This window comes from Labrus bergylta, chromosome 7, assembly GCF_963930695.1.
Source record: "Labrus bergylta chromosome 7, fLabBer1.1, whole genome shotgun sequence".
NCBI classification, from domain to species: Eukaryota; Metazoa; Chordata; class Actinopteri; order Labriformes; family Labridae; genus Labrus; species Labrus bergylta.
The window spans coordinates 8,951,046-8,963,949 of record NC_089201.1 but is presented as its reverse complement, the minus strand read 5'-3'; the positions used below and the strand labels follow the sequence as shown (position 1 = coordinate 8,963,949).

At 44.3% G+C, this 12,904-nt stretch overlaps 1 protein-coding gene across 3 annotated transcripts in view; it reads right to left on the bottom strand.

The window, feature by feature from the left end:
• Positions 1-12,904, bottom strand: part of mob2a (MOB kinase activator 2a) — a 58,155-nt gene that overhangs the window by 27,225 nt on the left and 18,026 nt on the right. Inside the window, exon 1 of one of the 3 annotated variants that reach the window (XM_020641493.3) lies at positions 8,624-9,381. The exons of 1 other annotated variant lie outside the window; for it this stretch is intronic. In XM_020641493.3, the coding sequence (XP_020497149.1) occupies positions 8,624-8,661 (38 nt within the window). In that variant the 5' untranslated portion in view covers positions 8,662-9,381. Of the gene's footprint in view, positions 1-5,597; positions 5,965-8,623; positions 9,382-12,904 lie in introns of those variants that run through there. One more of the 3 variants, XM_020641501.3, reaches the window with a different exon arrangement.

Below are 12,904 nucleotides of genomic sequence, written 5' to 3'. Positions count from 1 at the left end.
CACCGCTCCGCTGCAACACTCTACTGACAGAGCTAATATTCATGATCTCCTCGACCCTCAACCAATGAGCGATATCCTTCAGTAAACGACGAGCAATGTAATCAGATTCTTTTATGAGCAGATGAGATCAGCAGTGTTCGTCACTGTGAGGCTGTGTGTGTGTGTGTGTGTGTGTGTGTGTGTGTGTGTGTGTGTGTGTGTGTGTGTGTGTGTGTGTGTGTGTGTGTGTGTGTGTGTGTGTGTGTGTGTGTGTGTGTGTGCGTGCGTCTTCGCACTAGGGGACTCAGGTGTAAACAAGCCTCTGACTGGCTGGAGTTAGAAGACTAACTGTCTCCCACCTGGGGAGGAGACGAGCTTATGTGGTGACATCATCTTTCCTTAAGGGGGATGGGGAGGAGGTGCACATCTGTCTGCAGCACACAAGACTAAACACAGTAACTAAAGTTCTGTCATAAATCAGAGCTCCAGTGAAGCAAAAGGGTATTTAAGGTGAGTCCATGTTTGGCCCGGAGCCTCTGAGTTCACTAATAAATGGTACGGACGTCACTTCAGAACATGCTGGAGTCAGCACTCTGCAGCATCCCTGCTCGCTCCGGTGCAGCCTCCTCCTCAGCTACTCTTTGATTAAATGTGTGCTCACAAGGAGTTTAACGTGTGTGTGACTCACTGATCAGAGCATGCTGTAGGCGGGATCCAGTGGTGCTTTTAAGGGATGAAAAATTACAATCTCTATGTAAAACAGTTGTCTTTCCCTTCTTTGATTGTTCCTGTCTAAATCTCATGCCTCTCTCAAAGGCAGGACAGAATATCAATACAGTAATATATATTGACTTGTGTGATGCAATTATCAAATGTCTGGTGCCAAATATCAATATTTGCAATGTGGCACTCTAAATAGCTTTCATTAGCATTTTGACTCACTGCGTCACTACTCAATGACTCCTCACGATGATGCGTAAGACATGACTGAGGGCAACGAGAAAGGAAGTTTGTTGGACAAATAAGAAGTTAAGAGAGGGATTAAAGAAGAAGAAAACAACAGGATAATGTCAGACAGCAGTGAAAATAAGTTAAGATATGAAAAATGAGATGATAAGAGATGAAACTGTCACAAAATTGCATTAGTCCTGTGTGTTACCTCTTTAAGGGCAGTTTCTCTTCTTCAGTTGATCAGATATTGTGATGTATCATGAATCGCTGTTTTGTGATATTATTATTATCATGGGCTGTCTATCACACATCGTGTTATGAACCCAGCACTTCCCATCCTTTCTCCAGTCTGTCATTTGTAACAGGGACATGTCAAAAAGTACATAATTGAAACAAATGAAGAGGCATGGCTGCCAAAGAATCTGTGTTTGAGTGTATGTTTCAGTTTGAGTTAGAGGGCAGAAGAAATAAGGAGCGCTAACCTACACCCCCACTGCCGTCCCCGTTTAATAAGCAGCACCAGACTGCCCCTCCCTCCAACTCTTGCCTGGGACAAACTCCATAAACAGGAAGTGAGGCGCCCAGGCACTTCCTGTCTCCCTTCAAATGGGCCTCCTGTTCCCAGAGGCAGCACAGAGAAACCATGGGCTGCTGCTGCTGCTGCTGCTGCAGGAACTACTACAAACAAACAGTTTCCCTGCCTGATGCCTTTACAGCCTATACACGCCTCCAGGCCTCTGTTGTTTTGGTACTGCACTCTTTTTTTTTTCTGCCACCTGAACTACCTACAAACTGAGCACCACACAATGAGACCTTTTTCACAGGCCATTTGAGCCACCAAGCAGCTCTGAGGCTTATCCATGCCTACAAGGCACCTGCTACCACACAGAGATGACTTGACATATTATGCTATGTGCACAACATGATGTGTTGCAGGAGGTAAGCCTTTTGCCTCTTCTTGTTTTAAATACTTATAAACAAACAAGTTGTGTCAGTATCTAAAGAGCTGCAAAGAAGTTTTTATTTAAGCGTGTGCCTGGCTGTGTGTCCGTCTCTGCTGACTGTGTGGATCTAAATGCGGAGGTGAGGTTAGTGCAAGGCCACCTCTTTCTCCTCCTCCTCCTCCTGAGCCAGCAGGACTAGGCTGCACACACACAAAAACACACGCATTGTCACTGTTATGTAACTGGCCCTGTGTGTGTGAGGTCTGCCCTCCACAGTGACTGGAGGGCAGGTGAAAGGCGAGAAGGACAGTCACTCAAGTCAGATCTAAAAGACTTCTTTTATTTGCAATGGCTGTCCCAGCACAAGAGTCAAATGTAACACACAACCTGACAGAGGAAAATAGAGACACACACCTCAGGCAGGATTAATCTTATCTCTGTTATAAAGCAGAGGGAAAGGAATATCATATTCCCGTGTGCTTGATTTTAAAATACATTTCTGAGAACTAGGGGAGCAATTTAAGAACAGATCAATGTGAGAAATAATTGATAGATTTTTAATGTTACCGATGAAAGTTTTCCTTATCCCTGATCATCAAAGTGCAGCACTTTAGTTGATGATGAATCCACTGAATCCCAAGGATTGATTCTGGACAGCATGCTCCATTTATTTTGTTAGTGTTTGGGAGTGGTAAACAACAAACACAAGCACGGTCAGGGGTACAGTAGAACTGGATATACAAAATCTAAGTTAAGTAAATCTGTGTTCTTCTGGAAATGATTGAAGTTGAATTATTACATTTATATCAAACCAGTATGACGAAGTAGTTGGCTATGTAGTGCAATAGTTGCAAGAGACAGCGCCATCCAATTTAGGCAACCGAAGCTTCCAACACATGCAAATTCATGAGATGTCAACGTACTATATCGTTGCTGCAGCAGCCCGAATCTTTGAATAAGCTAATGTCAAAGTCCAGCGCATTTAAGTCCCAGTCAGTTCAGTTCCATCCCAGTGACGGACAGCTGTGAGAGGAGGGAGTCTGCTGGGCTGAGGGTATGGGAGAGCAGGGTTTTATTTGGTGTTGAATGGTGTCCTTGTTAAACTAAACGTCTCAGCTCTGTGCAAGCAGCCAAAGATAGCTTAATGAGAGACATATGGAAAACAGTAGAGCCTGCTCCACTAATACAGCACACACAGTACGATGAGACACTCAGGACTATTGTTCCACACGCCAAACATTTTATATTCAAAAACTCATCCACCAAAAGAGAGAAAAAACACACACACAAGCTTTTGTCATGTGATGGAGCCTGCAGGTCTGCTTTCCAGCAACATGTCAACATTAATACATCACGAATGGAACAGAAACTTTAAACCTCATAACTCAGAGGAAAGTTGGATTTCCTGTTTCATTTTGCAATCGTTTATGGAGAAATGACGGCCTGAAACGTTGACGGTACTGTAAAAGGAAACACACAAAAAAAAAGGCACAAAATTATCAAAAGCTGGATGAGAACTTGACCCAGAACTGAACTCCATTGTGTGGTAGTTGTTGCCTCCGGACAGTTGTAATGAAGGAGAAAACTGCTTCAGTAAGATTGTATTTGTGAGTAAGAGAGACTACATGTGATAATGTAGAGATTACAGTGATGTGATACTGAAATAACAGTGTCACACGGCTAACCACTGGAAGGTCAAACTACAAAGCTTTATAATGATAATGTATTTAAATGGATTCAAATTAGCCGCCCAAAGTGAGAAGACTCCTTTTCAGTGTACTTGCAAAGACAATATTGCTTAGAGCGTCACAGTCACATCTGTAATATTTGAATAATCAAACTAGACAAACATGAGAGTTGTATCTCTTATCTAAATCCTAGACTAAAAGTAAGACCATTCCTATTTGTTTACGGTTTATTTGATCTTATTGAAGTCCCCTGAGAGCAGGAGCACGGCTGTTAACTAGCTTACGACTTTTATATTCTAACTTTGTGGGGTTTTGCAACACAGAAACTAATTCATATTCATTGTATGTGTAAATAAAACCTGATTCTGGTCAAGAAAAAGATTCTAAATAATAATGGTTTATGAGAGAAATAATGTGATGAGAGAATGATACCATATATGATTCTGAAATACAGCAAAGTTATGTTGTAATAAAAAAAAAAAAGGGTACCTGGCGCAATGTGTCCTGCTTAAATGGACATACTTTAAATAATGAAATCTCTGCTCCTGGCTGTATATAAACATAAACCCCAAAAAAGCACATATCCTAAGGCTTTCAAAAGGTATGGTGACTTTATGTCTTAGATGACACACTGTATATACCCTCCCTCCCTGGACGTAGAGCTGGCAACCAGTTTGTACTCTACACAATGCTACTGTTGAAAGCTGAAACACCAGAGCCTCAGGGACCGAGTGCTGGCCCTGACTGAGGTCAGCAAGGACCCGTTTGGATGGGTGTGCCTCAAAACACGCACATCAATCAAGCACTATAATATCACCAGCAAGCCTTGTGATTGGCTAACAGCAGAGGAAATGCTAAAAATAGAAGTGACGGCCCATTTCAGCTTAATGAACCAATATGAGACATTAGCGCTCCATCCAGGCCCCACCCCTGCATCATTGACGCAAGTATTGCTGGCGTAAGCCGTACCTTTACAAGGCTTCTGTGTGTGTTTCAACAAAAGCCTACAGTATATCACACATGTGCAGATACATGACACACACATAACAGACAGGCTGCTATTCAAACCAAGAGAAGCAGTGAAGTGTAAACAAAGTTCTGAATCACACCGAGGCCTAATCTAATCCAGCTGTGCTGTGTGTGTCTGAGCTACAATTTTACCCTCACCATCAAAACGCTCCTCAGAGAACCAGAGAGTTATATTTAGACTTTATACAGCAGTGAAGCCAGGCTCAGGCAGGCTCACCCCACAACCACATGAGAGGGGAACCAGAGCCTTTCTGCTCAGCCTGCAAGAGAGCTGAGGGACTAAATCAAATACCCTGTCATTCTCTGAGGCACAATAACCAGCTTGATGAGTGCCAGAAAGTCCGTCAGACATCCCTGCCACATTGTAGTCTTTGCAGGTAAAGAGTTAATTCAGTTGATAACAAGCAGAAAAAGAGCAAAGTCTCTTGGGTCAGTGCTTTTGCAAACAACAAAAAACTAAAAAAAAAAAAAGGAAAGGACACATCTCTGCACCCCTGTGACGGAACACTGTGTCCAAACAAACAGAGCCAAGCTACCAAAAAGGGCACACAGAGGTGGACAAGTCTGACTTCTGGCCGGATATCATTTCTCTCCAACTAACCTCTCCTGCAAATAAACCCTGTAACCAGCAACACCTAACTCTTCTTCCACTTGGTCAGCTATAGGAGACTGGCCAAGTGCCATCCCTGTCCCTCTCTCCTCCTCTGCCTCCTTCCCTCCCACAAGTCGAGGCACGCCGTGTGTCTGACTACAGCAGAATCTCTGCCTGCTACAGCAGCACTGTCCTCAAATGTCTCCTACAAAACCGCAGCAGCAAAACAGACGGACTGGATGAAATGGGGGAGGGAGAGGAGGGGGGGGGGGGGATGCAGAAGTTAATGAAGGTCTGGTAATGTAGGCAGAATTAAGCTGGGAAAAAAGTGTGACGTAAACAACAACAATAAACAACAGCAGTAAAGGGGAAGTAAAGGTCAAAAAGGCATAAACGAGAGACTCGGTTAACTACCGATAGAAGAAGCAGTCACAGCACACCAGAACCCCCATCCGGCCGGCGGTGACGCACTCTTCCTCCTTTTCACCTCCACGTCTCTGCTCCTTTCTTTCACAAAATCGTCTACAGGTGCAGCAGCTCCAGCATAGCACCTTATGTGATCGTACAGGAACGGCCTCGGACTTAACCGCAGGTCACGTAGGACGGACTGACTTTCCCACCCAAACGGGACGTTCAGCAAATGCACCAAAAAAACACTTTCAAAACAAAAACAAAAAAAAACATTCACGAGTCCAGACACACTTCTTAAAGCATGTTTCTCTTTCTCTCTCCTTTCCAACTACTGCAACTGCCTGCCTCACTTTCACACTCTTTGCTTGCGCTCTCTCTCTCTCCCTCCCTCTCTCTTGCTTGCTCTCTCTCTCTCTCTCTCTCTCTCCCTCTCTATTTTGCGTTGACTCGCTGGCTCCTACTTGAAAGGCGGGAAGATTAGCTTTGCAAACAGAGTCCCATAAACAAACTGCTGACTGCTGGGCAGCACAGGGTGGACTGCAAGAGAGAGAGAGAGAGAGAGAGAGATGGACGGAGAGACAGAGAGAGACACAGCAAGCAAGAGAGAAAGGGGGGGGCAGTCTCTGAGAGGCAGCCATCTCAGCCATCTGTATACATCCTAAACAAGGGCTAAACATCCTATGTCCACTAGTCCTTCACACAGACCAAACATACATCTGTTTGTGAAATCTAGGCTGCATTCAAACCTCTGTGGAAAGTTAATCATTGGAGTCTTTTTGTACTTTGCACATAAAGTGATATGTGACTTATTCAAAACAGCACATGGCTAATTGTCAACTCTTAAGTCCACACTGGGTGACTAATAAGAATGCATGTTCACGTTTATACACACTTATGATATAATAGTGAATCTTCATTCACACAAATGATGCAGAGGTACTCGATGGGAGGGGCTAGCGCAGAGACCAGCCCCCAGGAAGCGAGCCAATCACTGCAGAGTGCCGTTGTTATGGTTAGGACATTTAAGGTGAAGGACAGACTGATTCATGGGCCTCTTAACATCTCTCGCTCTCTTTCTCTCTCTCTCTCATCCCTGCATTTTACCAATAAAAGTAATCACTTCCCCTTTGTCCTCTGCTTTTTTACTTCCCTCCATAATGATCAAAACAAACACACGGTTAGTTAAGCACACTCCCGAGGACTGCAGTGGCCAGGTGATGCTGTAATCGAAGGCTGCAGTGAGTGCTGCGCTGGGCTGACACAGGATTAAGCGGCCGTGACAAAGGAAGGAGACGCAGCTGAGGACTGGCTTCTCAATGTCAAACAGGCCAATGCTCGATTTTCAAAGAGGAGACAAAGACACTGCTGCATAGTAAGCAAAAAGATTGAGATGACAGAGGCGCGGATGACAGTCAGAAATCAAAGCGCTTATTTCACCTAACCCTGCCGCACACGGCTTTGGATTACATCACAGGGCGATGCAGCGCCTCCTCCACTGCTTCTTTCTGAGATAAAAAGACGACAAAGACAAACTGCAGCAGAGCACTTTTACATCCAATGACGTCACCCCTCCTCCTTTTCCTCCTGCTCCTTCCATATCTTCTCCTCCTCCTTCCTGGAGGCCAGTCACCAGGAGCTGCAGTTATCAGACCTCCCCTTTCCAAGTTTAATTACCTCATCCCTCTCACCTGCACACATGCAAGCAACAGAGCACGCATGTGACACCATGACACACAAAGAAGCAGTAACACACACTTCCTAAGAGAAAGTGGAGGAGGGGTTTACAAGCGATAACATCATTCTCGCGATTTCCCTCTGTGTGGTAAAAGTGGGTGTTTGCCACTCATTAGCTCCCTTTGTGTTCGAGTACCTAAGAAACAGGACGTGGTTTTTTGTTTGTCTGTCAAGTGCGGCGGAAGCCCATATGCCTTAAAACAAAGCGAAGGGGAAAAGGGGGGGCAGAGGAAAAGTGTGAGAAATGAAAGTGCAATTAAATCATCTGTCAGTTTGAATGACATGAACATGCTCTTGTGGCTTTGTGTCAGCTCTTAGGTTGTTATCATGAAATCCAGACGAGCACTAAAAAGCGGGACATCCGTTGTAACGGTCATGTGGGCTGGATTCTGTGTGCAGATGGCAGAAAGACAAACTGATTTTTTTTTTTATAAACTTGTGACTTGTGAAAACACTATAAAAAGAGAGAGAGAGGCTGAACTACTGGGCAGAGGAAAGAACCAACTCATGACCGGGTTTTAGATATGCCAGGATGTGTGAACAGAGGCTTTTGCAATCATTCTGAGGGAAAGTGGGTTAGGGGGAACATCAGTCACACTGCTACAAACAAGTGAAGTTGCTAGGTGATGGGATGGCCATGAGGGGGTATTTCTGTGGAGGGGAAAGAGAGAAAGATAATGAGAGAGAGCGAGGGAAATGAAGAGAAAGGGGAGAGATCATTTTGCCTTTTCCTTAATAGAGGAGAGGAAACAAAAGAGAGTGACCACCCCCCTCTTAGAGCGAGACAAACAGGTTTCTCCCGATCCAGCTTCATAGAAGGAACACGTGGACATCACACTGTTGAAGTCTGGGAGCTTGAAAGTAACTGATACATTAACAGACTTATAACCTGTGTTTTGGTGTTTAAGGCTCATTTTGCTTTATATCTGTGAAAAAAATAGTTAACTTAATGCATATGTGCAGTTTTTAATACAAACAAATTCATAAAAATGACCTAAAAAGGCATCCAAACAACTCGCCAAGAGCTCATCCGTGTGCAGAACATTTCAATGAAATGCTTATACTGCAATAAAGCCTCCAATGATAAAAGACCTGCTGTGAGATATTCTATTATAGAAACAACATAGAGTGCAATAAAGAGAGTATAAAGTCACAGTGAGCCTCCGTGGAGATAACACACAGAACATGAAGTAATTTATGAGCTCTCAGCATATGACAAATCCTCCCTCTGTACCGCCCTCCCTCCTCAAATAGTTTGCACACTATGTTACCGCTACATTACAGCAGTCTCTTACCTATTTAGCGTATAGGACCCGTTCCTTTTAAACCTCATCCTGGACGACAGGAAGCGGATAAAGAAATCCAGAATTGACGGTGTTTCAGCTTTTTGTCGCGCCCTGGAACAAACAAAAACCCCGCCGTGTGTCTGTCTCTCTTTTTTCTTTTTTTCTCCCCTTCTGTGGACGGCTGCAGAGCCAGCAGACGCGGAACAATAAAAAGGAGTTGCTCCTTGCAGCCCTCTCTCACTCCTCCAACACCTTTCTCTTTATCTTTCTATCGTTTCTTCCCAGACCTCCTCCGCCTTCTTCTTCTTCTTCTCCCCCTCCTCCTCCTTCTCTGGTACCCCCTCCTCGGTTAAGTTTCCGTGGGGCAGGGTTAACGAGTCTTCAGACTGCATGCGTTTCGATTAAAACACACTAAAAAGAGCTCGCATCGTTCACATACTGGAGCGATGTAAGTTGGGAAAAATAAATCTAGTGGAGTCTGGCTGAGGCTTGGTCGGCTTTGTGTCCACAGCCGCGCTGACGTAAACCACCACGCTTTTACTCGCCACCGTAGAAGAAAAAAAAAACATGTACAAAACTTGAACCCCGTCTTTTAATGTATCCACATCTTTATCAGCTTCTCCGGTTCAGTTCGGCGTCATTAAAGCGACCTCTATATACGGGGGGCTACAAGCCCGGCGGAACATTTATGAAAATGGTTATCGATGCGAGCCAGCTTCGTTCTTCCCATTCACGGTCCTGAGGAAGCTCTCGTGTTTCAACAGCGTTTCCTATCTGAGCTGCTATACATACACACATACACACACACACACACACATATTATTCCACCATATGCTGAACACAAACCAGACTCCACCAACACAACGCAACTCCTGTCAACGCCTGAAGAGTGAGACAGATTTAAGGCTAAGAATAGGGCTAAAGAGCCATTAATGCAATTTAAACCTAAAGAAGCCCTGTCTGGTGTGTGTGTGTGTGTGTGTGTGTGTGTGTGTGTGTGTGTGTGTGTGTGTGTGTCTTTCTAACAGACACAGATTCTCACTCTCCAGGTCATGGCTAGTTGGTCAACATGCTTAGACTCGAGGAGCAGAATTGGGACTTTTAGAAAAGGTACACACATCACTGACTTAAACAGCCTATATCGATTAACCGGAGATGGGTTTTAATACAGAGGAAATATAATAATTATATGTGAATGATACTTATGACACTTCAACATTGTTGAATTTGAACTGCTAATAAATGTGTCTACTAAAAGCCAAATACCGCCAATGAACTCCTGACCTCAAACCAGGTGCTGCTGCAAGAACAATGACCAAGTGACCAAAAACAATGAGACACAATCACTGCTGGATAATGAGTCATATGTACGCTATGCAGCTTTTTCAGCATCCTCTGTTAAAAAACCCCCCCCAAAAAAACCCAGCAATAGTTGACGACAAAATGGTTTGTGCATGGGACTGTGAAGGAAATGACAGGTGTGATAACCCAAAGTGTCTCTGAGCAGACACAGAGGTGACACTGGAATTGCTTTACAATGATAAAGCGTGATCTTTATCACCTTCCTCCAGCCATCAGCCTCAAGTGTTTACAGATGCCATGAGGGAACTGTACAATCCTGAATCAGTGTTTGTGTGTGCGTGTGTGCTACATGTGCTGAGGTGAGGCAAAGCTCTTGTTTTGTCAAGCTTGGATTTGTATTGTTATGGAGACAAAAGTTATTGCAGCGTAGAAAAGATGGATGGGATAGATGGAGAGAATGACATAGTGCCAGACCACAAATAGAAAGACCAGATGTGCTGCTCTTACATCCAAATGAGGAAACATATGGGGTGTGGGGAGGGGGTGCAAGGGTCTCCAACTGGATTCAAATCTAGGCTAATGTTTAGGGCTACATGCTATATGCTTAGGAAACTTCTACTAGTTTAGTCATCCTAAAAATAACATTTTTGAAACTATACTCGGGGGCTGCTCAAAGCTACAAACTATAAATTATTTCCCAGAACATCAAGACAGAGATTAATTAAAGGGCATTTCCACATCATCTCAGAGCATATGTTCTGTTAAAAGAGTCCTGCGCACCATGGCCACTGAAAACTCTCTAATAATAATATAAAATGTCTCATTAACTTTAGTGAGTATAGGTCTTGAGGGATTAAAGCATGGAAAAGTACTAACTGATAAATTCAGGAGTGTGGTAAGTTTAAAGGCATCCAGGGTAACATTACATCATGGGAGTGTGGCGCAGTCTGATACTGTGTGTGTGTGTGTGTTTGTGTGATTCTTATATTTCCCCAAAAGCACTCAGTGTTTGTTTCAATAGCTCTGAGCTCGTTTATTACAATAAGAGCATCCTGGCACTAAAACTGCTGATCAATGGCACTAACAGCACTGCTGCTGCTGCTGCTGCTGCTGCTGCTGCTGCTCAGTCACTGCAGAGTTACACAACAGCAACACAAGGGAGGAGAAGAGCAGGAAGAGGAGGAGGATGAAGATGATGGGAGGCTGGAGGAGGACTTCGGAGGGGATGGGACAGAGAAGACTTTAGGGTTCAAAAGAAAAGAGTGTGAAGCCTGCAGATCACAAGAGGCACAATCAGCTTGAGCTTTATTGATGCTGCTCCAAAACAGCCCACCCCCTCCTCCTCCTCCTTTTCTCTCCTCCTCCTATTCACTCTCAATCCATTCCTCCTTCCTGCACTTATTCATTGCCTGCACCTCAACTACCCTTGATTTTATTGCTCCTTTCTGGAGCCTCCTTCATTAAGCTGATTTGAGCTTTCTCTTCTCTTTTGCAGTCCTTAATTCTATACAGGCCTGTTTTGCATTCATCCCTCCCTCGCATCATGAGCCTCTTTTTTCCTCCTTTCTGTCTGTCCAGCTCAGTTCTCCCCTCCCCGCATTCCTCCTCCTGGTGCATGTTGTGCAAGAATGATGTGAACTTTGTGTATGTGTCCATGCATACCAATGGAATTAAAGATGCTGCATTGTCTTTATATTCTGAGAAGGAAGATGAGTTTCTCTGAAGGTGCTTAAATTTAGGATACAATTTTAAAAAGCTTCACCAGTCTTTTCTCTGCCTTTGTCCAATGGACAGAGAAGCTTCCAGAAAGCAGTTACTGTCGCTGGCTGCGGTGCAGCTGTGGAATAGCCCTGGCCCCTTTACACGTATAGGCTTTCCAGGAATACACTTCACAAGAGGCAAACACTGGACACACACACACACACACACACACACACACACACACACACACACACACACACACACACACACACACACACACACACACACACACACACACACACACACACACACACACACACACACACACACACACACACACACACACACACACACACACACACACACACACACACACACACACACACACACACACACACACACACACACACACACACACACACACACACACACACACACACACACACACACACACACACACACACACACACACACACACACACACACACACACACGATCGAGAGCTTTAAAGTGACCATGTCAAGGCGTTTGCCAAGTTCTTGAGAACAGAGGTGATACTGACAGAAAGCACATACACCTTCAGTGTTATGCAGAAAAAAAGATACATCTTACAAAACCACTAGTGTGAGAGTGTGTGTGTGTGCGTGTGTGTGTGTGTGTGTCTGTTACGCAATGTATGTCCACAGGGTCCTGCTGCCAATAGCTCACTGTTCCTGTCACTCCCACTCCCTAAATATGTTTCAGCGCAAACAAACACACACACACACACACAGATCTCAGTTAGAGGTATATGTGAGCTGGAGTCAGGCCAAGGTGAGCAGTATAAAAGGGCCTATATATACAGCCAGGCAGGGTGACGCCAGGAGTCTGTCTGTTCTGTCTCTCACATACAGCCCATCCAATAGTGATAGTCACCTCGAGAACTCACCTTAAAATTAACTCAGTATAGAGGCTTATGGGAGTTGAAATGCAAAGAACTTGGGGAAATAACAGTGTTGTTGACATTTCCTCAAAATGTCCTGTGAATGCCCTCTAAAGTCAAATGTTTCTGTGTCTGGGTGTTTCTGTGCTCTACCCCAAAATCAGTTTTATCGTTCTATATCTAAACAGCTTCGGTTTCCCTTCAAATTCCAGGAAATGAAATGCAACCTTACCCATGAACTGATCATGAGGAAAGCATCCGGAGAATTTGAAGCTCAGCAACAGCATCAGAAAACCATTTTTCTTGGGAGAGGAAAAAGTACAAATTGTTTTTAAATTTCCTTCACTTCTCCTGCCACTACTCAA